The 24,454-nt window shown below is 40.4% G+C and overlaps 1 protein-coding gene across 4 annotated transcripts; it reads left to right on the top strand.

Annotated features, from left to right (window-relative positions):
• The first annotated feature begins 110 nt into the window (after positions 1 to 110).
• On the top strand, positions 111 to 20,152 carry LOC121195514 (calcium/calmodulin-dependent protein kinase kinase 2). 4 transcript variants are annotated; one of them, XR_005895492.1, is made up of 19 exons: positions 111 to 426; positions 5,938 to 6,236; positions 6,645 to 6,986; positions 8,552 to 8,599; positions 9,534 to 9,587; positions 10,805 to 10,856; positions 11,039 to 11,172; positions 11,803 to 11,839; positions 12,062 to 12,083; positions 12,211 to 12,299; positions 13,534 to 13,733; positions 13,935 to 13,988; positions 14,106 to 14,179; positions 14,325 to 14,412; positions 14,778 to 14,909; positions 15,759 to 15,862; positions 16,062 to 16,115; positions 16,773 to 16,892; positions 17,169 to 17,221. XR_005895492.1 is itself a non-coding variant. In XM_041059020.1 (18 exons), exons 2-18 carry the CDS (start codon positions 6,003 to 6,005, stop codon positions 16,780 to 16,782), a joined length of 1,728 nt encoding a protein of 575 aa, XP_040914954.1. In that variant the 5' UTR covers positions 111 to 426; positions 5,938 to 6,002; the 3' UTR covers positions 16,783 to 20,152. The 4 variants fall into 4 exon arrangements, 3 of the variants coding, with proteins under 3 accessions (XP_040914954.1, XP_040914952.1, XP_040914953.1); XM_041059020.1 differs by having other exon boundaries at positions 16,773 to 20,152; XM_041059018.1 differs by lacking the exon at positions 16,773 to 16,892 and having other exon boundaries at positions 17,169 to 20,151.
• Positions 20,153 to 24,454: the final 4,302 nt, after the last annotated feature.

Raw genomic sequence — 24,454 nt, forward strand, 5'->3', positions numbered from 1 at the left:
CTGCTTCGATCACTCCAGGGTGCAACTCTCCAATGCACCACAGGGGGGAACCAGTCAGCTACAAAGTGCTTTTAGCAGAAATCCCCCAAGAAGACCCACGAAGTGTTTTGTTTTGAGGTCGTATGTTAAACGAGAAAGAGAACAAAAGCCAGCTTACTCCTCCTCCGTGAATGTAGTGGGTTTTTTTTCTTATTACATTATCACACTGCCCGTTTTGTCAGCACTTCCTCCATGTGAAACACGGGACCCGTGTGCTCAGCTGGATTGGTCCATCACCTCATCGGTTATCATCAGTCCGTTACAGTCTCTCCGCTCCTCAAACAGCTAGCTAGCCGTCGGAGTGCAGACGCTGCTCACACCGCAGCCGAAAAGGAGAAGGAAGGAAGCCTCATAACTGTTTCTTGATGGCCCAAGAAACACGTTGAGGTATGGTTTTATTTATTTATTTATTTTTTTCACAATAAGTGTTGGGGTTTTGTTGTCTTCCGTAGCTTTGCCATCGGTCGTACTACGGACGTTTCTTAGTCTCACTAGCATCACTGACTCCAGCCCAACAACATCTGTATCTTGACAGATGAGGCAGCTGCTAACGTTAGCTGAGCTGCTTGGCTTTAGAGCTAAGTTAGCTTGGTGGGATCTCAGACGACGGTGACACGGGTTTTCCCCTCTGTTGATTTCTGGTAAGGGTAGAAAACAAGGGCGCCCGTTCGCTTTAATGTCATGTGTGTAAGTTAGCCATTACTGGACTATTAAGGCTAAACCTTGTTATGGCAGTTACACATAACAGTTTATCACGTAGAGTAATTTGTATGTTGCTGAAATTGCAGAGTAAATGTGAAAATGGTTTGATTGTATCAGCATTTAATGTTTGTACTCACAGTGTTACTTCAATTGAGCCAGTTTTATTTTTCATTATTATTATTATTATTATTAACAACCCCTTTTAAGACTCATTAACTTGCCTGTAGATGTCCACTATTTGTCATTAAATGATGAAGACTGGACAAATAAGACGAATAAGTGAAGTTATGGCTGAAACTGCACTGAAATGCACCTTCTTCTGTTTGTGTGGGTGGACTGTATATTTTCTCAAATTATCTCTTTAGATAATTTTGGCTTGTTACCCTGTTCTGTAAACACCTACTGGAAACTAGTTAAGATATACTAAGAAGCAGAAATTAAGCCTAACTAAGTTTCTACTTTGTTGATCAATAATTTTTTAGAAAAATTTCAAGCAAAATTGGTTATCGTTTTGAACTGCAATGTAAAGACATGACTTTTAGTTATGGGATATCATAATGAGCATTTTTTTTTTTGCTGTTTTCTTACAGTTAATCAGGAACATAATCAGCCCTAATATCAGTGTGGTTGATTCAGAGTTGATATGGGATTAATGGGTAAACAACTCCAAAGAGTATTTCTTGACATCAGTGCCAAAGTTTGTTGTATTCTGGGGCTAAATATCAGGGCTACCAATCAAACAGTTCAGATTTCAGGCAATGCTCAGCAGTGATTGTGTGTTAGCACTGCAGTTAAGTTAGTCGAGGACGTTCATCCCTCCATTTACAGGAGCTTATCTCTTGCAGGGCTCTGCAGATCGCTGACAGGGTTGCCCTGTTGATCTTTTAATGAAGCTGGGGATCCTCCTCTGCTCCAGATGGCCTTGTGTTGTACTTGTATGTCTGTAGGATCGTGCCTGTGTTGTTATTAATGCTGTACATGGCTTGGACCCCTGCAAGCTTTGATAAGTCCTTCCTCCCCCTCCCCTCCTGCCCAGATAGTGAAGGTCAGGTCATGTGACTTTTGTTATCATAAGAGGCACAGTACGGCATCTGGAGCTCGGTGGCATCTGTTGATGTTTCACGAGGCTCAAATCTAACTGCTTGCACTTCAACAAGCTGCTGTGATCACTGGGGATCAGGGAAGTTTGGGGCTTTAGCCAGCAGTTCAATTATCCATGATATACAGTGTCTTTGTCGAGGAAGGTTTGAGACATCGGAAGCTACACAGTTTCAGTTAACCAAGGTCGGAAGCTTTTTTTTATCTTTAGTGCTAATGTGTAGCTAATCCCAGCAAGGATGTCTAACAAGGAGGGATTTTGATATTTCAAATGTTATGCAGGAAGCTTGGGTATTGTATTAGCTTGTGTCAAGCCTCCACTAATCTGGTGTTAGAAGTGGATGACATAACTAATGCAGATTTTTAAAAATGACCTGTGAGTTAGTTGTGTCAAAGTAGCATTCTCAGCTCCAAGATTACGAATTCCAGTGAGTGCTACTCTAACAGTAGTTTGTAGTTTAAGAATCTCCCGTCCCAAATAATGGCTCTTGACACTGGATCATCAACAGAAACCCAACTCAGCTGGCAGCCAGCTGCCTTGGGTTGATTTCTCAGGCTGCTGCAAATCCTGCTGCCCAGACGAAGGTTGCTGACATTACACGGCCAAAGACAAAATGAACCACTGTCAAGACCCTGCTGGGCGGAGAATGAGATTTGCAGTGATACAGTGTGCCTTGCTAATAGTAATATAATGTAATGACTTTACACCATCGCCAATGTAGAAACTACACAAGAACCTCTTCATGTGAGAGGAAACAGACCTTGATGTGTGCCATATCTGTGATCAAAGTAGGTCAAGCTTTAACTTGCCTCTCTTCTCTGGATATAAAAAGCCTACTGTAGCTGGTGCATTGCAAGTTTCATCCAGGATCATGTCTCTGTGTTTTTTTTTCTGTACTCCACTGAGGCTAAGTCCACTTATCAGGGCACATTGTATTGCTTTGGTGGCAGTGATGTTATCTGTTAAAAGACTAACTAGATTCCTCTTTCAGATGTATGAAAGTAAAGACCACAAGTGTGTCTGCTTTTAAGGAAAGTCATGGAAACCCAGAGGAAATAAATGTCAGATATAGAATATACCTTGAGGAGGATACTTAAACTCTGCCAGTGATAAGCAACCCTCTTAATGCTCAGCGTTTGTAGTGAACACTGGGTATTGTAGGAAAATTTGAAAAGACAGAACAGCTGGCAAATGTTGTTTCTGAAATAAATTTAATCACTCAAGATTGACATAAAATCCCATGATAATTACAAGGAAGTTCATGTTGTTTTGCATTAAGGGACTTGAGAGACCAGTCCTGTCAAGAAGACCAGGCTGTAGGTTTGTGCCCATAAGACAGTTACGCATGATACGAGTCCCTCGGTGAATGTGTGGTAATTCTTTCTTTTTTTATTAGTTTACATCACTATATAGAGCCTGGCGACGGAGGTAGAGAGGCCACCTGGAGTGGGTGTCTCTTCCCACACACGTTCCTCATTCTGAACTTGGCTGGAGCTCCCACTGTCTTGTTTTTCTTATGGCTTTTCCTTTGTTTTCCTGCATCTGTGAGATTTACTCAGCTCCCACACACTGACACTGCCACAATCCTGTCAAAACCATGACGAAAATCAAGGATATGTCTCTGTCTCTCCTTTGTTTCTCTTTCTCTCTCTCTCTCTCTCTCTCTCTCTCTCTCTCTCTCTCTCTCTCTCTCTCTCTCTCTCTCTCTCTCTTCCTCCCTCCTTTCCTTCTCTCTCCCTTCCTCTCAGAGATAACGAACAGATAATAAGCGGAGCGGACTTGGAGATGGAAATGGCCCTCTTGAAATTATGCAAAAAAGGTTTTGGTTAGATGCTGTACAGATAATAAATAGCCATGTTGTATAACTGGCATCAAAAACAGACTCCATCCATTGCTTTGATAGATGCATCAAATCTGTTCACTTAGAGCTGAACTTTGTGATACTAGACGTGTTTGCATGTATTAATTAGCACCTAACAGAATGTGTGGAAAAAGTCCAGAATCCACTGACGCCTCATACGGAAAGACCTATATCTACTTACGTTTCAGAGTTAGTGAACAGCATCTCGGATTGTTTTTCCCACACCCTTTCATTACACCCACAGCTTGGTTCATGCTGGCTAGTCAAACACTGTGCTCCAGCTGTGTGAGAAGGTAATTAAATGTTAGATGTACATATAGATTTTGTCATACTTTGCCACAGGATTTATGCCAGCTCTTAATTATTCCCGGGTAAAAAGATACTGTTATCCTCCCTCTGTTTTCTGTTTATCTTGACTCCCACTTCGCAGTTGCTTTAAGTCAGTGCCTGCATGGCCACAGTTTTAAAACAACAAGAAATTAACTGGGCCTTGAAACAGTACAAGACATACTTATATAATATAATATATAAAATTTATATAAAAGTTGCTTTTATTGAAGTTTTATGCACTGAGCTAAAGCATTAATCATTGGTATTGATTAAGGTATTGGGCTCCCTCATATAACCCTGTTCATGCAACACCAGTGATTCCTATATAATGCATTTACCATTATATTCATTTATTTTACCATTGTATTCATTTGGTAGACGCCTTTGTCCAAAGCACAAGTGTACAAGCGAGTAAATCACAAAGCCTTTGAAGATTAGTGCCACAGTGCTGAGATCCAAATTACACCTGCGAGAGATGACATAGGATTGCAGGAGCATGAAGTAAAACATGAGTGCAGGGCTAATAGTACGGTATTTTTGACAGAAAGATAGACAGAGAGGGCAGGAGGGAGAAAGACCATGTTATTTGGATGAACACTTGACAGAGGAGTGTAAGCTTGTACTATTGGAAGAGGTAGGTCTTCAAGAAATGTTGAAGACAGGAGGAGAGTCTGCTGCGGCGAACTGAGTTAGATAACTTTTCTCTCCATCAAGGGACCACACAGAAGAGGAGTTAGGATACAGAGTCCCTGCCTTGCAGTGACAGTTGGACAAATCATTGGCTGATTGCAGTAAATGAGAAGGCTCATGATCTTGAAGGAGCGAGTTCAGGCTGATGGGTACCGTGCTAGTGGCCACTCTGAAGGCAGACATGAGTGACAAGCTTAATGCGAGTAGCAACAGGGAGCCAATGGAGAGCCTAATAAAAAGTGGAGTGGGATGAGCTGTTTTTGGCTGATTGAAGGCCAGATGTGCCACTGTGTTTTGGTTTTAAAGTGCATGCTGGCAGCCCTGCAGGAGGAGCATTACAGTAGTTAATGTGTGAAATGATCAGTGCTGGTAAGAGATGAGGAGCATGATAATTTCAGATAAGACCTGGTCTTTCTGGTGTCACATAGTGGAAAGAAATATGACCAAGTGACAGATGCAGCATTCTCAGTGAAGTTTAGTTGGTCATCAATCCTGATGCCCATATTTCTAGGAGACTTTGTTGGACAGAGCTGGGTGGTAATCTTCTGCTGAACAGAAGGATTGGTTTGGATAACTAGGATTTCACTCTTAGAGAGACTGAGATGAAGGTGGCATTTCATCATCCATTTGAGATATCAGTGAGTTGTCGTAGGTAGATATTGTAGGTATTGTAGTTTCAGAAGAGTAGGGGACCAAGCACAGATCCTTGCAGTACCCCAATGGAAAGGCACTGACTCTTGCTCACTGACATCAGTGATTCTTTCAGTCCACATTAGGGTCCAGAATATGAGTGCAGGGACAAGTCTTGAGCAGAAGTATGGAGAGATCTACCTCACTGGGAGAGTAAAATGTAGAAAGTGAACCGACATTAACTGGAGAAGATGTACTGCAGCGGGATGGATTTGTACATTTTCCATTGATGGCTGCCACATTGTCAGCACTGAAGGTTAGTGGCTGGTGGAGAAGACAGGGAGTTGTAATATTACTGTTAGTATTAGTGAATTTCAGAAGTCTTCTTTAGGGTAGCCATTTAAAGAGGACACTGTGCAGATAAATCAGGAAGTACTTTTTCTGTACATTGTTCAATTTGCGTTGTCCCAGTACTTCGTACTCCTTAAGGGCTTCACCTGTTAATAGAGCAGTTAATGTCTGAAAGGCCAGCAGTTGTTCCCTGCATGTATTTTTTTATCCTACAGTTTCTGTTCTTGTGTCTTAGGAACCATTCTCCCTGCAGTTCCCATCTGATGGAGCAGTGGTTGTCAGTCTGTGTGGAAAGGCACCATGTTTCCTTGTCACGTAACCCCCTGGCCCTCTGCTGAGCCACCGGCCTCCTGCGGCAGTCATGCACCCCCAGCACAGCCCTCGCAACCCCTTCCTGACCTGTTGTGCAGCTGTCCCGCTCCGCCTTTGAACACCCACTCTGAGACGCCCTCACCAGACCCCATGGAGTCCCTCATTGTGGTCACAGAGTACGAACCCAGCAGACCGCCTGGAGAGGCTGAGGAGGAGGAGGAGGTAAGATGAAGCACACCCAGGTAACACTATATCTACCAAAGATGTAACCTAGTTAGACATTTGTGTTTCCGCTGAGTTAAATGATTACTTGACACATGATGATACTTGCCCGTATTTTTTCCATACACCGTTTCAGACAGTAAGTTTTCTCACTTTAACATGATACCGAAAGCATGAATGAAATCAACATTTGACACAGTATTGACAAAGATTTAAGTACATTTCAGTATGAAGTGTAAAATGTGTAAAATGCCAACATGGAAAAGAACAGAAACTGTACTGTAACAAATAAAGTTTATATAAATAGACAAACACAGTCTGTTGACCATCATATGGTACCACTACACAAAAGGCATGACATGCTTGCAACAAGGGAAATAAAGATCATTTAAATGTTTTACATCTCAGGTAGAAGAAATGGACAGTTCTGAGACGCCTGAGCCTAATTCCTCTGTGGCGGCACCTTTCCCAACTCCATCCTGCGACCTGCTGTCCCACACAGTTTGCCGGTCAGAGGCTCTGCTACCTGAAAGCCAAGAGCAAAGGGGAAGATTAAACCTGTCAGACAGGAAACTATCTCTGCAAGAGCGCTCGCAAAGTGCAACATCACCCTGCAGCTCTCCGGGACTCAACGGGCGCTATATTTACCCATCATTACCCTACTCACCCATCACATCACCCCACTCCTCTCCACGCTTGCCCCGCCGACCCACTGTCGAGTCCCACAGTGTTTCCATCATAGACCTCCAGGTATGGTCAAGCCTTGAGGCTAACACGGTTCCGGTGTTAAGGATTTGGAATTTATGTTAAAGCCTTCTGTAAAGTTGACTTTACTGTTTGCACTGTGTTGTAACAACAAAATCAATACTGCTGACAAAAATAATGCTATAATTACTGTTTGCCATATACTTTAATATTTACCTGTAGAACCAAGTCAGTTTTGTTCATCTGTGCTCAAGGAATCCCCTTGAGTTAACTAATTTGTGGTTTAATCCTATATAATAATAATTGTGATTATATAATTTACGGTCTCTGCACCATCTGACGTGTATTCCCTCATGGACCGTGCATTGCATAAAGCATTACACATGAATGAACAAACTAACTAACTCAGAGGTGCTTCTCTTGAACATCTGTTAGTTAATCAAAACATGAGGATCACACTTGTCTGGCAGTAAGCAGAACTGCATGTGCATTTGTCTTAAAAGCAGCAGCACACTGAACTTTGCGGATGTGAAGGTAAGGTTTTCCAGTGTCACTAGATGTAGGTAACACCATAGCTGTGATCCCTGTTATCCATAGATGCAGAAACCTGTAGATGTCATGTACTGTAGGTAGAATCCTGATACACACTTTTGCTTTCACAGAATCGCATAATGTAGGTGTGAAAAAAATGCATGTAAATGTTACTTAGGTGAAATATTTTCCAGTATCCTCTTATGGTGGAGAGTTCCTTGCACTGTCATTACTGTAAGGTATGTGTCATACCTTCTCTGAATTACATCAATGAATTACATGAGTCACATCCTCTTACCATCTTTGTTGGCACTTAAGTCTTTTAATCCAGTCTAGAGACCAATAATCAAAATAAAGTACATTTAGAATTGTACTTAAAATGAGGAGCTGGTTTAGTCACTGGATCCCTTGATTGTATGAATCACTTTCTGTAGGCTGGGTTCTGTTTGTTCTTGGCAGTGTGGCCACATCATTTATTGTTTTAAATCACCACTGCTATCCACTGTAAATTAAGGGTGGAATACACGTGTACCAGAGTGGGTAGTCCCCTCTAATCAAGACAAAATATACTACGAAACCATTATAGCCATGCAACACATACTATTTATAGAATCTCAGGCAAACTGCAAGATTAGCAAATAGGATTAGAGGGAAAGTGTGAGTCTGTGTTTTGGATTTATCCACGTTTACCTTTAACCACCGACCATCACTGCAAATGTGGATTTGTCGAGGTAGAGCTTTTACTTCAAATGAATCTTAGAAAATGACAAACTGAAGTGGGATAGTGATTGCAGAGTCATACTGACACGCTGACAAGAACGTGAAATTTGTCTCAAGCTGACAGACATCGGGCACTGTCGAGAACGCTGATGTGCAGAAGACTGCACTTATGAGCTGGAAATGGAAAAAGAAGAATTAATTGAAGGGAAACTTAATGAACCAGATTTCGTTCTCAGGAAAAGTGGCTCTCTCTCATAATGTACATGTATCTATGGTATCTAGCTGCTAAAATATGATGCAATTTCATTTGAAAAGAAACAATTTTCTCCTCTTTTTTCTTTTTCTTCCCTCTCTTCAAGGACTGTGTTCAACTCAACCAGTATAAGCTGAAAGATGAGATTGGAAAGGTACCATCAGAGACAACTCACTGATTGCTCCCTTTCACTTACTCTTCCATTTTCTTCCTTCCTCCCTTCCGCCTACTGCATGTCTGTCAAGTAGCACACATCATCAAGGACATGCAGTAACAGTCTCTGATATCCTCTCTCCCGGCTGTCCTCATTTCCCAAACTCTGTGTAAACTACCAGGCCACAGGAGAGTTGGAAGATAGATGAGAGGCTGGTATAAATAGCGCTCTCTAAGGGTTGTGCAAGGCTTAGTGCATACGAGTGTGTGTGTGTGGGAGTGTGTATCTGTAGGCACGTTTTAGATTGTGGGTTTAATAAGAGAGCATGTGGATATGTGTGTGTGTGTTTCTGCATGTAGGTAGGCATGTTAATGTGTGTGGTTCTGTGGTCGGCGGAGACAATTAGAGCCTTTCAGGATTGTTGGAGAGGCTCCTGTTATCAGATCGTCTCTGGGACTGTAGGAAGAGCTCTGTGCTGCTTCTCCAATCTGCTCCCCCAGCAGGAACTGATCCTGCTCTCTCTCTCTCCCCCTCTCTGTGTGTTTGTTTTTGTGCATGAATTTGTGCACACAGGCTACTAATTGGGCCTAGTTTTTATCCTGAATTTCCTGTGTGTGGGCAGGGGAGCTTGATAGCATAAACCAGATCCAGTTTCCTTAATTAGCCTGAAATCAAAAATGAAAGAGAGAGGGAGAGATGATTTGAATTTCTCTGTTCTCACTTTGAAGCAGCTGGTACTCTTTCAGTGTACACTGTCAGCCCACTCACTTCCCTCAAGTGTATGTGTTTGTGTATTTCTTCCTGTGTGTATTTGTATGTATTAAGAACGTTTGCTTTGCACATAGTGTGAATTTTTTTTTATCACATGAAGAATTGACAGCTGCTCAGTCTCACTTTATTGACTTATCTTCTTTTTCACTTAATCCTGGACCAGGGCTCCTATGGTGTTGTAAAGCTGGCGTACAATGAGGATGACAACACATACTACGTGAGTTCTTCATGCAGAGGCAAATACAGATGTGATTTCCTCCCAAGTATTAACACTGCCTATTTTTCTCTCACTTCTCTCTCGTTCCTTATCACTTGTCATACACTCTCTCTCTCACACACACACATGCAGGCAAACCTCATAATAGTCAAACCCCCCTCGTCACATTTACTGGTGTGATTTTATGTGAAACCTCCACATTTGAAAATGTCTCCAGTTAATTGTGCCTTGCTGTGCTGTACCGTAATAAGAAATCAGCTCAAGCCTCTCTGCTTGCTGTTCACCACTGTTGCTGCAGTTCTCATTAAGCTGCACGATATTGACAGACAATGACATGGGGATTATTTTAATATTCCTCCCAAGTGACAAAGCCCACATGTCATTTTCAGTGATTATATCATTGCACTGAGGCTGTTAAAAAAACCCGTCTGTTTGCCCCAAACAGGGAAAATATCCTCCGAACGCTCTAGCTGTGTCGCACTGTGCTCTCAGTTCAACACTGCTTCGATGTCAGCTTGGGTAATTGTTCAAGAAATGGTCAGGGAGATCTCTGACTTGTTACTGGTTACCCGCTAGACCTTTGTATGGCATGAGTGTGGGCTTTACTGGAGACAGTTAGCTGTCACATGGTATTTAAATCATTTTGAGATTGACAACCATGTGCAGAGACAGGCAAACCAAACATGGACCACTAAAATAAAGGCTAAACTTTTATGCCCTGGCATCCCAAAAAAAAATAGCTGTGGTTGTATTAGATGTTTGAAGGCATCTTTTGTTTTCCCTGGCTTTACACTTCTCCAGGTTATTAGTCTTTTACTGGTAAACATTAGAATTAATGGGTTATGTTTACATTTACTGGAGCAGTTTGTTTAAGGCAGGGAATGATGAGTCAGTGTATGTTTCTTCCTTTCATAGAAGAAGTCTAGCTTCTACAATATTTTGTCCTGATGAAGCTGGTGAGTGGTAGTCACGGTTACACAAGGGATGTTTAAGGTGAAGTAAGAAATTTATAGGCCCTGGGATATTCATCTGTAGGTGTGTGAGTGGGTGCACTGTCAGATATGCGTCACCTCTCTCTGCTGTATCTTACTCGTCTTTTTGTCTGCTTTTCTCTTCATCTTTTCTCTGGATCTCTTGCCCACTGGGCTCTCCCACCCCCTCTCCCCCATACTCTTATCCTCCCCCTGTCCAAATCCATCTCCCTTTCTCTCCTGTAGGCGATGAAGGTGTTGTCCAAAAAGAGGCTGATGAGACAGGCAGGTTTCCCACGTAAGTCTGGAGCCAGAGGCAGATGGTTAACACAGCAGAGAGCACAGACTCTTATAATGCTACAGTGGTACATGAGCACTGCATACCAGTACTGAAACCCAGCCTGTCTTTGGTCCTATCATTGCCCTTTCACCTTCCCTCACCTGTCACCTTCGCTCACCAACATTGCCTCTCTCCTTCAGGGAGACCTCCCCCTCGTGGAGCCAAAGCAGCTCCCGAGGGTCCCCCTCATCCTAAAGGACCCCTGGAGCGGGTCTATCAAGAGATTGCCATCCTGAAAAAGCTGGACCATCCCAATGTAGTAAAACTAGTGGAGGTGAGTGGTGTTTAAACTTACATTTTGGCTATTTTCAGTTAGTTTTGGCCAGAGATGTTCCTGAAAATGGTTTTAAACGAAATTATATATATATTTTTAAAAATCTAAATCCATAGTGGATTTTATTTCAGAGAGAGCAAGTGGGGGTATTACAGTAGATTAAGATTTTTAAAAAAAATCAGGAGACAACATTTGTGTAACAAAAGCAATTAGACAAAGTAAACAGACAGGCTTTTGATTGCGTCTCTTCTCTCCAAAGAGCATCAAAGGTATGCTGCCAAGTTGCTAATGGAACAGTTTGGAAAGATGCCTCAGTGGAGTGTCACTGAAAGAAGGACATAAAAATCAAAACAACAATATCTATTAAGGATTATTAGGGAATGGCTGTAAAGTTGTTTTGAAAGATCTCAAGTGCAACAAAACTACATAACACTGTAACATGGCTGTGTGTGTAACACTGATATGGCTTTGCACTCATGTTTCCATATTGACATCAAAGAAAATAATCTGGGCTATTCTAGCGCTAAGGTGTGTTTCATTTTTAACACATCCAAAAGATGATCTGTTGTGTGGGTGTGGGTGTCTGTGTGTGTTTACACTCATTTTCATTCCTCTGTGATTTGGTGCCAGGTTTTGGATGACCCCAGCGAGGACCATCTGTACATGGGTACGTCGTGGCCAGTCAGCCATCCTTCAGAACAACACACACACATGCACATGCAGACACACACACACACGCACACACACCACGCTGACAGTCATACAGTCATGCATAAAGCAGACATAAAAGAAGGTCATTATTTTCAACTCATATTAAAAGATGCTTTTAGTTTGTTTGTGTCTTGGTAACTGAAGAGCTTTCATAACCTCATCTGTGTTTCTGTCACAGTATTTGAGCTGGTCAAGCAAGGGTAAGCTAAGCCTCTTTTATGGTAATGATTGTGACACTGGAATGAGCTCAATCTCATTAGTTATGATTGCTAATTGAGTGTGTGCGTGCGCGTGTGCGTGTACCTGTTAATGTGTTTATGTATTCAGGGCTGTGATGGAGGTGCCGACAGATAAACCTTTCAGTGAGGACCAGGCACGCTTTTACTTCCAGGATCTGCTCAGGGGAATCGAATATTGTGAGTCTTCCAAACCTCCTGTTATTCTTCTCCTCAGCATGTGACTGCATTGCATTATGCTAAGAATGGGGTGTTTGGGGTTGTTTATCTATCTCGCTTACCTGATTTGTTATCCGTCTAGATACAGTGTCCGTGAGCAGATGTATCACAAAAACAGTTTGGTGGTTAAAGTACAAAACACCATGATTCAAAGCTGATTCAGTATTGATTCAGTTGCAATTTAATATAGATTCTGCCCAGATTTTAGACTCATTTTGACATTTTGACTTGCAACTTAAAATGAATTCAGGCATCCCTGCCACTTTTCAATTCAACCTGCCTGTTCTTGGAAAAGAAACACCATACAGAGCCTTTTTTTTTTTTTTAACCAGATAATAGCCTCTTCTTTTTGCAAAGCTCCACGTCAGTTTAATAGACAGTAATATCCCATAATTAGCTGCACTTTCATGCCTATAATAATTTTCTAAAATCTTCTGTATCCCCTATACAGCAAAGAGTTTAATATTTACAGAGTTGCAAATGTCTAAATTAAAATGATATAATTGTAGTGTCAAGATGAAGCTCTTACTGGATGTATTAAGATCTGCCCTCGTCCTACAGTTCTTCCCTGCCATTTACATAAGTTCTTCCTCTGTGCTGTTCTTGACTCTAGCCACCCACAGGACTCATTTCACATCATCTCTGTGGCTCTTAATGCATTTCAGCACAGGAGAAGAGGTTTTGCACGAAGTGTCGTCTAGGAGACTAGTACTGAGGCGAGAAGAGGGAGGGCTCTGCACCAGGGACAATGAAACAGCCTATTGTTATTATTATTTCTCATTATAAGTTATCATAACTGAAGAAAGGCTTGTCAGGTGTGTGCAGATAGTTTGGTTGAAAAAAATACATTTCAAACAGACAAAAGTGACACTTGTTTTTTTTTTGGTTTTTCACATCTTAAGCAGGAACTGTGGCTGTTTCTGTTGATGCCTATTATTTCTGAAATATTTATCCAACTTCCTGTCGAGCCAGAGCCAGAGTTTTCTCCACATGGATCCAAGCCATTTTTATTTAATTCTGACATGCCAACGTGACATGTTCACAATTAAAAATTCAAATACTCAGAGGGTCACAATGTTATTTTAAGATCCCCTTCATAACCTAGACTTAGACAGTATTTTTATATCCATCATCTCTTGCCATAAGCAGATTTTCTAAAAAATGGAGTAATAATGAATATTTTCTTTTTCATCAGTACATTACCAGAGGATCATCCACAGAGACATCAAACCCTCTAACCTATTAGTGGGAGAAGATGGACACATCAAGATAGCAGACTTTGGAGTCAGTAACCAGTTTGAGGGAGCTGACGCCCTCCTGACAAGTACAGTGGGAACACCTGCTTTCCTAGCCCCTGAAGCTCTCTCTGAGACCAGAAAGAACTTCTCTGGAAAGGTACTCGGCTTACTAGTGCCCTCTGTGGATGGTTTACAGAAATGCAGTGGCTTTATTGTGCTAATTTCCACATTGTTCTTGGTACCAAATGCATTTCTTGTGTATAGTGGTATACACAAATTATATAGTGATAGAACAATTTCACAAAATAACGTACTGTATCACATCCTCTTTTCTTTGTTTTGCCCTTTTGTCATAAAGGCTTTGGATGTTTGGGCCATGGGAGTGACACTTTATTGCTTCGTCTTTGGAGTGGTGAGTCTGTGCTCTTGCAAAAAAAAAAAAAAAAAAAAGACTCGTTGTTTAAGATTTTCTCCTCTATGACAATCTGCCGATCTCCCATGAAAACCAACGCTTTTCTTTTATCCACAGTGTCCATTTATGGATGAGCGCATCCTCAGTCTTCATCAGAAAATCAAGACACAACCTGTGGTGTTACCTGAACAGTCAGTTCTGCTTCTCTTGTCATTCTGTGTCAAATAGATGTCAGTGCTTAGTGTCTGTTGTTTATTTAATGAAATTGTTGTTGTTAAAGTTGTGCATGAAACATGTTAGATATTTATGTAATGAATAATCATCCTGTTTCAACAGTGCTGACATATCAGATGATCTCAAAGATTTGTTGCTAAAAATGCTGGACAAGAATCCAGAAACCAGGATATCAGTCGCACAGATTAAGGTAAACTCCCTCCCTCAAGCCACTGGTGTCCAGTATTTGGCATTAAAGCATGTTTGTACATCTACATAATATATCCTGACACTGACACCTAAATCATGTGTGCTGTGATGGATTACAAACATTCTTTACCTGTTAATTTTATTCTAAATACAACATTTTTAAAATGAGTAATGTGTTTGTCTTGTTATAATATTGTAACCTGTCTCCTCTATAGCTTAACCCGATGCACAAGCCTTTGCACTTACATCAGTTCTATAAAATTTTTCTTTGTGCGTCTCCAAAGACACTGTGTCTGTCCTTGTGTGTGAAGGAATCAGAATGACATACATAAAGATCTCCTTTGGTCTTCTCATGTTTGAATCCAGGTGCACCCATGGGTGACAAGGCATGGTGCCGAGCCCCTCCCTCCAGAGGATGACAACTGTTGTATGCTGATTGAGGTGACCGAGGAGGAGGTTGAGAATTCAGTTAAACACATCCCCAGCCTGGCTACGGTGGTGAGTTTATGAACTTGTTTTTGTCTCATCACAAAAACCTCACATTGGTGAACATCACAGTCACACACCAGCCTAATGATATGAAATATCACTGATGGGTACAGCTCTCTAAGAGAGGCATGAAACCTGCAGCATGTCAAATGTAAACTATTGAGATATAACTGAGAATGAATCTTCTGTTCAGAGCAAGTGGATTGCTAAGTCTTTGTACATTTGCATCAGGATATAAAGGATATTTTTCAAGTTCTGATATATTTTTTTTATATTTCACTCACATCGCTCCACCCTACAGCACAATCACTAACCCACTACCACCTACTTGAGTGCCCTCTCAGCACTTTGTTCTCGGGTAGGGGGTTGGTTCATTTCGTCTTTACAGTTTATTGTCATTACTTGCATGAATTAATAACAAATGTAGCGAGAAATGTGAAAGTTTGGGATGAATTCGAAGCCTTTCTGTGCTTTGTTTCTTGTGTGAACTTCTAAACTTGAAGTTGAATGGGCAGACACAGCATTAATTATAAACGCACCTGCCCCCTCTCTGAGCAAAGTTATATGTAGACATGTACAATCTACTGTCACGTTGCCATTTGTTGTCACAGTGCCATGAGCTGTGCTGTGAAGGTACATTACCTGCTATCTGTTGTTTTGTGTGATGATAGACTGTGGCATCTGGTTAAAAAAAAAAGTTTGTACAGGAAATGTGTTGCTGAGGTGCTGTTTGCATGCAAAGTAATAGAAGCCCTATTAATCTATTCACATCACAGACCACATACCGCAACCCAGCTTTTAACACAAGCTTTTCTGCTTTACATTTCTCAGCATGCTGTTGTGATCTGTGTATTTCAGATCCTGGTGAGAACCATGCTGAGGAAGCGTTCCTTTGGGAACCCCTTTGACTGGGGCCGTAAAGAGGACCGCAGCAGTCTGTGCCCTCCAGGGCAAACGCTCACGTAAGGATTGTTTACAGAAACACAGCAGGCTTTAAATTCTCTCTCTAGCAAAGGCTTTGCAGTAATATTAGGACAGAGCTGTCGTAGCAGGGTGCTGTGTCTACCATGTTCTCACTTAGAGCTGTAACCAGCTAATGTTTGTCAACTAGTTTGTCAAGTAGACTGTTATTATTTCTCTCCTCCCTCTCCTGCCCTTCAGGAAAGGCAGAGCAGGCAAAGTGAGATACTGCTACATACACTGTAACCAAAGAAGGTAAATAACTTTAGGACAAATTTTGCCCGCTGTAGTACTGTTTAAGTGGTAGCGAGCATACTTAAACACCCCTGGCATGACAGAAGGAGCTGTATTTACCGCTGTGGCCTTAGTAATCAAATACTCTATTGCATTGAGCTTGCAAAGAGTCTCTGTGGTATCTGCAAGAAGGTTTACTGTATATTTCTGTATTTTATTTTATTATTTTTATGTCTGAGGGTGCTTTTGGTGAAGCATGTGCTATAATGCACAATATCCTATTTATTTACATAATAAATTACAGCAGTTGAAGCTACATGAGCTACTTTTTATGAACAAGATGTAACAAGTTACCAGAACTGTGGTTAAATCAATTATATAAAATATGAATTCAATTATGTTTAAATATAATTACAATTGTATTTTGAGCACCTGTCAGTGAAATAATGTACTATATTGCAGGCAGCTGATAAAATATGATTAGAAATCCAGTTTTAGCTGACACCGTGACAGAGAGGTGTCGATACAACTTTGCAGGAGTTGATTGGCATTATAGTGTGTTAGTGTTAAGTGTTACTGTGTAATGCCCCCCTCTCATTTTTAACCTTAAAAAATGTTAATGAATTAATGCCTCTCTGACACAGTCAAAACAAAATTTGCATTTTTGTCCACTTTTAGTTCATCATGAGCCCAGAGCATCCATTCATCTTGATGAGTTGTTGCTCATCCTTGCATGAAGCATCCACACTCATCCAGAGGACGTGCCTGTAAATGAATGTCTTTGTGTCTCCCCGTGATGTAAATGATTGATTTCTTTCTAATATAACTTTGTTCCCCTTTTCCTCATTTCCCCCCTTTATTTTGTTGAGTTTCCCCTTGTGTATGATAGATTCTGGCCAGCAGCTTGCCAGATTTCCGTAGTGCCTGCTGCCTCGCATTGTGTAACAATTAAATGGCTGGTTTCAGTTCCTAAACTCAGCTAACAGTATTTGTTTCTCTGCTCAGTGATATAGGATTTACAGCAGGCCTCTTGCATTGCTATAACTAATGCTGCGTCTGTGGTGTGTTACTTAGGAAACAGGAGAGTGGTGATGGCATGAGGGGTATGGACCTGCCCTACGTGGGAGAAGATGAGGCTCTTTCCTGATGCAGAGGGTTTATTATGCATGCTGGTATCTGCCTGCTTGCAACCACACAGCACGACGCCCCTTTACTCACAGTTTTATACTGGCAGCCTACACCTACGTACGTTTCCTGGGAGGTGGACTAGTGTGGCGTACGCAGAAAAAAGGGAGAAATTAAGGGTCTAAGGCAATTCGACAACCATTCGCTAAGCTTTTATTCCATTTTCTCCACTTATAAGGCTTGGCGTGGGACTTGTGACAGTCATGTCAAAAGAGGATCCTCCTGAAACTTGCCCACAGCTCTTATCGCCCAACCCAGTCTCCTCTTCTTACCCTGCATGCATTTATAGTCCTAGCATGCTTTGTCTCAGGCTTCAACTGTACAGTTTTGTGTTTTCTTGTAGTTTAGACAGTTGTGTTTCTCCTTTGTCTTTACTTGATGATACTTTCAGGTATACAGGGCGTGGCAACAGGAGATGATGATGGTTTATGGGGAGGGATGGTTGTCTTCGCCACCACCTCGACACTCTCTTTAGTAGGGGAGGCCTCTTGAAGATGATTGTCTGGTTCGCTCCTCTTCAGAATAGCAGTGCCCAGTTTTGTAAAATATTTCAGAGTGAAAAATCTGTACAGTTTTCCCAAAATGAAAAGGGGGAGTGATAAAATGTTTACTTCATTGAATGCATGTGCTCACTTTCCCAATGCAACACTGTATAAGCTATTACATTGGCACGCTCATACACTTGTTTGATGCAATTTTTCTTTTTCCAGTCTTACCACGGGCTCTTGACTGAGTCTCCTGTTTATTACAGTCAGTAGAAAGCTTTAAAAACGGTTGATGTAGTGCTTTTGTAAACAATCAAATTCATCATTACTGCACACAAGAAGGCGTAAAAAAACTGGGATTTTATTCTTTTGCAAAGCTTTTGCTTCTAGTAAATCCTTTTTTTTAAGTGAGCTATCATATGATTTTTAGGTGTTTGGTATATATTTTTTAATTCATAGAGCAGCAGCGAACTGAGTAATGAAGGTACTGATCTACCAAATGCAAATGAGAAAAACAGCATGTGTAGGTGCAAAATTACTTAAAATATTTAAGTAATATTTATTAAAGAAGTTTTTGTTACGTTGAAACTTAATCAGTTCTTTCCAGTTAAGACAAATGAGGTTGTGTGTCGTGATGCAGAGGAACAGCAGAGTTTCACACATTTCAGATGTGTCATGTATTTGTTTCACTTCTCACAGTGGATGTTTGTATGTGGAGTGAAAACAGAAAATAATGACTATTGAACCTCAAGTTAAAATTGTGAATGTTCTTACTTGTTTTGTTTTGTATTGTAGGAATTAATGATGTTATTTTAAAACCGCACATTTTCAGCACACCAAAAAAAAACTTCAATTATGTATAATTTTGTAAAGTGCAGTCACTTAAACAAACAAACCTTTAAACTATTTGTTCTTTTTGAACTACTAGAGCTGGCTAGTGCAGTAAGATCTGAGATGGAAGCATAGTGCAGCTGCAGACTTTTTGTACAAATCTATGCATATCTGTAGAGGTATTGAGCTGTTGTAAAAACTGTTGTCTGCTTTGGTTGGAGGAGTGGGCCAGTGCAAATATTTCTAATGAATTAGAAAGTCCTTTTTTAAATTTATATGTGTGTTTCATTTTAGATAATCCTAAAGCAGTAAATGAGCATTTTCCCTCTTTTTTTCCTTTGATTTAGTCTTTGTTTTCTTAATTTTCTCAGTGGCATTAGAGTTACTATAGACAGTCACTTGATGTGTCTCCAGTTAACATAGAAAATTGACATAATATTGATTACAACATTTAATGCTTCCACACACTAATAACTTCAGCACTTACGTGTTGAATGTATGACAAAGGGACTTTGGATTTTTTTTTTTTTTACCTTATGACTTGCATGTCACTCTGAACTGTATGTACAGTATGTCTGTACAGTATGTCTGTTTTTTAAGACTAGTACTATGCATATGATGTGTCTTTCTCCATATGGTGCAATGGTATGCTCTGTTAGATTGTACAGTGTGCACACTTACTAGCTGAATGAGGAGGGCTGTATGAGCTTAACCGCTTTTCTTTTTGTTTTTTTCACCTTTTTCTCACTTGAGTGTAATTAAGTCTCACACACTGAACTTTTGAAGTTTCCCTTTTTTTTTTGAAACCTCAATGATGATAGCAAACAATGCTTTAAGGCCAGAAAATTAATTGCATTCATTTAGTCTGAAAATTCATTGCAGAAATTCCTCGGTTTGTCTTATACTGTGAAATGTTACCTCATTTAAACATGCTCTCCACATATATATGAAAGATTATACATTCTGACATACTATAAGTTGCTATAGACTATTGTTATTTAAGATGAAGTTTTTACCTTGAGTAAAAATAAGACAGGCACTTTGCCCTTTCTGTGAATATTTTGCCCTCCATGACCAAAAGGAATGAACTGAAGAACATTTTGGGGTCTGAATAGCAGGGTGACAGTGCAAGCCACAAAACAGCTGTATGATAAATAATTTTATACATAAGATATTTAAACTTGTAGTTTGTTTCAATACAGGTTTTGCCCATTCTTGTCAGAATGGCCAGGCTACTGTAAGTGATTAACCTTTATTGTTCACATGGTTTTTGAATTCTATAGTGTAATAAATTTTATTAAGAACTTTGGGGGCTCTTTTCCCCTAAATGCATGCCAACATACTGACCACATACCATTGTATTGTCATAGCATGAGAGGTCCTTGACAACAACATCGGACCTTTAAATGAATTACTCTATACATACTGTATCTTGTTCATCATTTGAATAAAATATTAATAATGTTATATAATATTATTGCCTTTCTGTAAAGTGAATGTTATGTTTGTGTTTAGTTCCACAAACAGACCACTAGTGTGTGCTGTGTGCCGTAACATTTCTGAAGCTGTAGGCTGCTCGAGAGCCTGATTATAACATTTTGTTCCTTATGATAAATTTTCAACACCTGCCATATTCTTCCAGCCTGTTTAAATGTAATGCACTTAAACATCTTCTACAGTCAATCAGTGCAGATTAAAAAGATATTTTTTAAGTTACTTGTTTTCAAAATGTGGGTTTACTCAAGAGGAAACCTTTGCATTTGACTGCAGAAGGTTAACACCTTAATGGCTTGAGCTACAGTTCCTCTAATGGCCACTAGATGCTGACTTCCTCAAAAATGCTGAGGAAGGGACATTTATGGTACATTTTTCCATTTTAGTAATAATGTGACATATTTACATTACAAATCAGTGTTGCTAGTGTCCCTTTAGAAAATATTTCAGTATGAAAAGGAGGTCTAAATAAACCATTTTGGGTCATTAAAGACTCATAACCGCCCAGTTAAATGTATAAAATATATATCTGCCATTCATACACCAATAATACAAAGATAAAAACCCTATCACATACACGGTGCCTAAATGTATAAAACACTCAGTGATAATATTTGCATTAAAGTTCACAAACATTATGTTGATTTTATTTATCCTACATGGCCTCTGTTGCCTGATCTTCGAACTGCAACTGTCAGGTATTATTTTGCGTTTCTACAATATGTCAAGATACAAGAATTTAACCTTGAGTCTCCACACATCAGTGGAAGTTTCACACATTTTGGGAAATGAAGTGTCACACTGACCTCTTGTGCTAATTTCATAGCATTGCAGTTCATGTGTCCATTGGGAAAAAACTGGCAAGAATGACTGATAACTTTCAGGTTCTTCATAATTTTGAAAGATTAAATGTTTCTTCACGAGTCAAGAAACAACTAATTTAGCTACTGGTTTTGGTGCAGGAGGTTTTAGGTGAAAGATTCATCCCTGGTGCTTTTGAGATTTATGCTTAGATTGATATTCAATATCAACTTAATATAAATTAAACACACCACGCATTATATCTTGTACTGGAAAAATACAGGGAAACTGATAAATGTGCAGGGCATCATTGGGAAAACATTTCAATGCTGATGCTAAGATCTAAATCCAAAGGAAACGGCTGTTTGATGTGTATGATCAATCAGAGAAACAGAAATCTCATTTTAAGTGTGAAGAACTATAAAACACAGACTGAGTTTAAAAATACATCAGCCATTCTACATACAGCATGATCATCAAAACACCAGCATGGTAATATCAAAAGGGCGGGTTTGAAATTGGTCAGGTCTCTAGGGCAGAAGCCTATAAATTAGACTCACTGCAGAACAATGTAATGTTCGTCATATTATATATGGTGTAAATGCAGTTCAGGGGTTATTTCAGGTCTTGAACTGGTGTGTTTTGCCCCCGCTGGGGAACATGAAGGAGCCTAAAACCCCACATCAGCAACTGAGAAGTGCTGATTGTGACAGAATCTTAGCCTTTACTCGTCATGCTCAGTTTATTGTTTACCTGCTGGAGGCTGCCAGAGGTAAGAAAAAATGCACTTAAACAATACAACAAAAGGCTTGCTCAGCTTTCTGTAAAACCGCGGGCTTAGATCTACTTCTGCAGGTGAGATGTTTTAGTTCAGTGGCACCTTTTTCTGCCATTAATCCACTTTTCCCTTGTTCTGTATCTGTAGTCTGCTTAATTAAAGCTGGCTGCAATCTCTGGCTTCCAAAGAAAGCTGGAAAATTTAAGGGGTTAAAAAAAATAGAACGAAGAGGAAAAGAACCTTTCAATTAGTAGCAAAACGAAACTAAATTAATTTGCTCCCAATGCTGCACTTGGGAAGATTAAAGGATTGTGTGAATTATGCTGCAAAAAATGTCTTCATTTGAGTTCTGAGCAGTGAGCAGAACTCAAATGAAGAACTTGACATCAGTCATGAGAATTAAACATTATACTTTTTTTTTTTTTACAGAAAGAACTTCAGTCAGGAAGTTTCTACTGAATGGGAAAAAATAATGTGAAGCACCAGCTCTTAGTCAAACTTTGTTCACCTCACATTTGAATAATAAAGCATTTCTTAATGTAGTATTTCTATTGGAAAGAAAGATTTGGAGATGAACACATGCACTCTTTTTCAAATATAAAGTCTTCTCACAAAATAACTACTGGTGTAAAAATGACAAAGTTAACTGTAGGACAGTCAGTTTGTAGGAAAATGTCAAAAGCTTTGGAAGATTTTTAATCACTTTCAAATGGTTGCTCTTAAATAAAGATGACAGGGACATCCATACAGTGTGGTGTGGCTTTTGTGCCAAAAAGATAACGTGTCTGATTTAGATGCATGTTAAATGTTATTGTACTGACATTGAAAAAAACAATGGAAAATGGATAGTGGACAAAAAAATAACTACACTTTTCCACAAAAGTGAAAACAAGTGGAAGAATTTCTCAGACAAAGCACAGTCACACAGTGGAAATGCACACAATCTCAACATCCTTACTGAACATATTGTTAGTAGATGGGAAATTCTTCAGTCGGTTTGTCTAAATCTGAGCCATATTTGAAATACTAATCCAAATCTAATCCACTGTAATATGGGGGTGTGACGTGGTTCATAAACCTGATTTCTCTGACCTGCAGACATGTAAATAATAATAATAATTTAAAAAAACCCCAGTGCTTAATTTGTGTACACTGCACTTTCTGCCCAAATGTCAAACGGTCTGTGTTTGGATTCAGACCATGTAGAGTTGGCCTTGGCCTTACCTGACTCAGTATGCCACCCAACTCTTAGTACAGGCCACGGTTATTTCTCTCATGCACAAAGAAACTCTCCAGAATGTGGCAGCACATCTGGTTTTCAACCTAAAAGGTCACTAGACTGCTCATTGACCTCCTGTGGCTACCCATAGCTACCTGTGACATCTGGGTCTCCACCCATCTACTTGTACTCAATCATACAGGCTTATGCTCCTTCTCAGCCAAGGAATATTTCGCAATGAAATCCCCACCCAAAAGGCAATCTCAGTTCAGACTGCTCTGGTTCGTGGATCCCTGATGGTGCGAGGAACTACCAAATGTTATCAGAGCAGGGGCGTGGCTTTCTTGACATGACTCTAACACCTCTTGCACTAACTGTGCGCTTCTTTACCTGATGTACATTCACTTTGTCTCGTTGATCAGATTCAGTAGTGCATACTCCAGTGTCTCCAACTGAAGCGTGAGTGTTATCGTTCACTTGTAAGTCGCTTCAGATAAAAGTGTCTGCCAAATGAGTAAATGCAATGTAATGGAATGTGTCCAACATAGCGCGGAGTCCATGCTTCGAGGAATTGAGGCTCTCCACCCGGTAGTAGAGTGAAGTGCTCGTGGAGTATACATCAAACGCACCCTTGTGATCAGGCGGGCTATTTAAACGGCCACGTTTCCCACTGCCTCTGTAATCTCCATGTCAGGTACGGTGACACTGCGGGAAACACTGGCGCCAAGTTTGCAGCATCCCGGTAGAAAGAAGCTAACCTGCTAACAGCCACATCGTGTTACTTCAGGAGGTCTTTGTGAAGGAACACTTGCTGCTGCTGCTGCTGCTGCTGCCTCGTTTTCTGGGATAAACTGTCGGCCTGGATCGCCTCTTCGAGCCTGGAGCCCGGTTTCCAGCCCTGCTGTGGACAGCCAGAGACCAGGACAACACCTGTGAAAGAGCTAACTCTGCTGAGACACCGGAGATCACGGCTACCCTCACCAAGCTAAGTACTTGCGGTTTTTGCTAACATCTGTCTTGGCTCCGTTGTTGCCGCTGTTGCTGCTATGTTCGCTGATATGTTCGCTGCTATTTTCGCTGTTGCTGCTATGTTCGCTGATATGTTCGCTGCTATTTTTGCTGTTGCTGTTGCTCTTGCTCTTGTTGTTTATGTGCTTGGTACATCAGTGCTGGCCGCTTATTTGACGCTGCTTTGTGTCTGCTGGCTGTTAATTTCTGCTTTTATGCTGTGAACATTTAGCTTTGTGCGAAATTTGCATTTGTAACAGCTGATGATTAATGGCTGAGCTTTCTGTCTTTCTTTTGTTGTTTGGCATATGATTCTTTCATGTTGCTGATTTCCATTGTGGATATTTTTGAATATTCATGTTTGACGTTTATTATCATTTGAGAGTCATTGAGTGCTGTGGCTCGTAATTGATTTCATGGCATGTTTCCCTCTTGATTGTTGCCTTTGGTTTCGAGGATATACACAGTCCATTTACATAATTGCTTGGTCATCTTCACACTTCCTCGGCTTGCTTTCCAGCTTTTCATACCATAATATCTAAACCGCTAATCTACTGTT

The sequence above is a fragment of the Toxotes jaculatrix genome, chromosome 16, assembly GCF_017976425.1.
Source record: "Toxotes jaculatrix isolate fToxJac2 chromosome 16, fToxJac2.pri, whole genome shotgun sequence".
Classification (NCBI taxonomy): domain Eukaryota; kingdom Metazoa; phylum Chordata; class Actinopteri; family Toxotidae; genus Toxotes; species Toxotes jaculatrix.

Bases quoted from the DNA above. Each gene is read 5' to 3' on its own strand.
- LOC121195514 (XM_041059018.1), top strand. From the start codon at position 6,003: ATGTTTCCTTGTCACGTAACCCCCTGGCCCTCTGCTGAGCCACCGGCC. The intron at 11,840-12,061 runs GTACGTCGTGGC...TTTCTGTCACAG, and splicing joins CGAGGACCATCTGTACATGG to TATTTGAGCTGGTCAAGCAA. The intron at 16,116-17,168 runs GTAAATAACTTT...TGTGTTACTTAG, and splicing joins ATACACTGTAACCAAAGAAG to GAAACAGGAGAGTGGTGATG.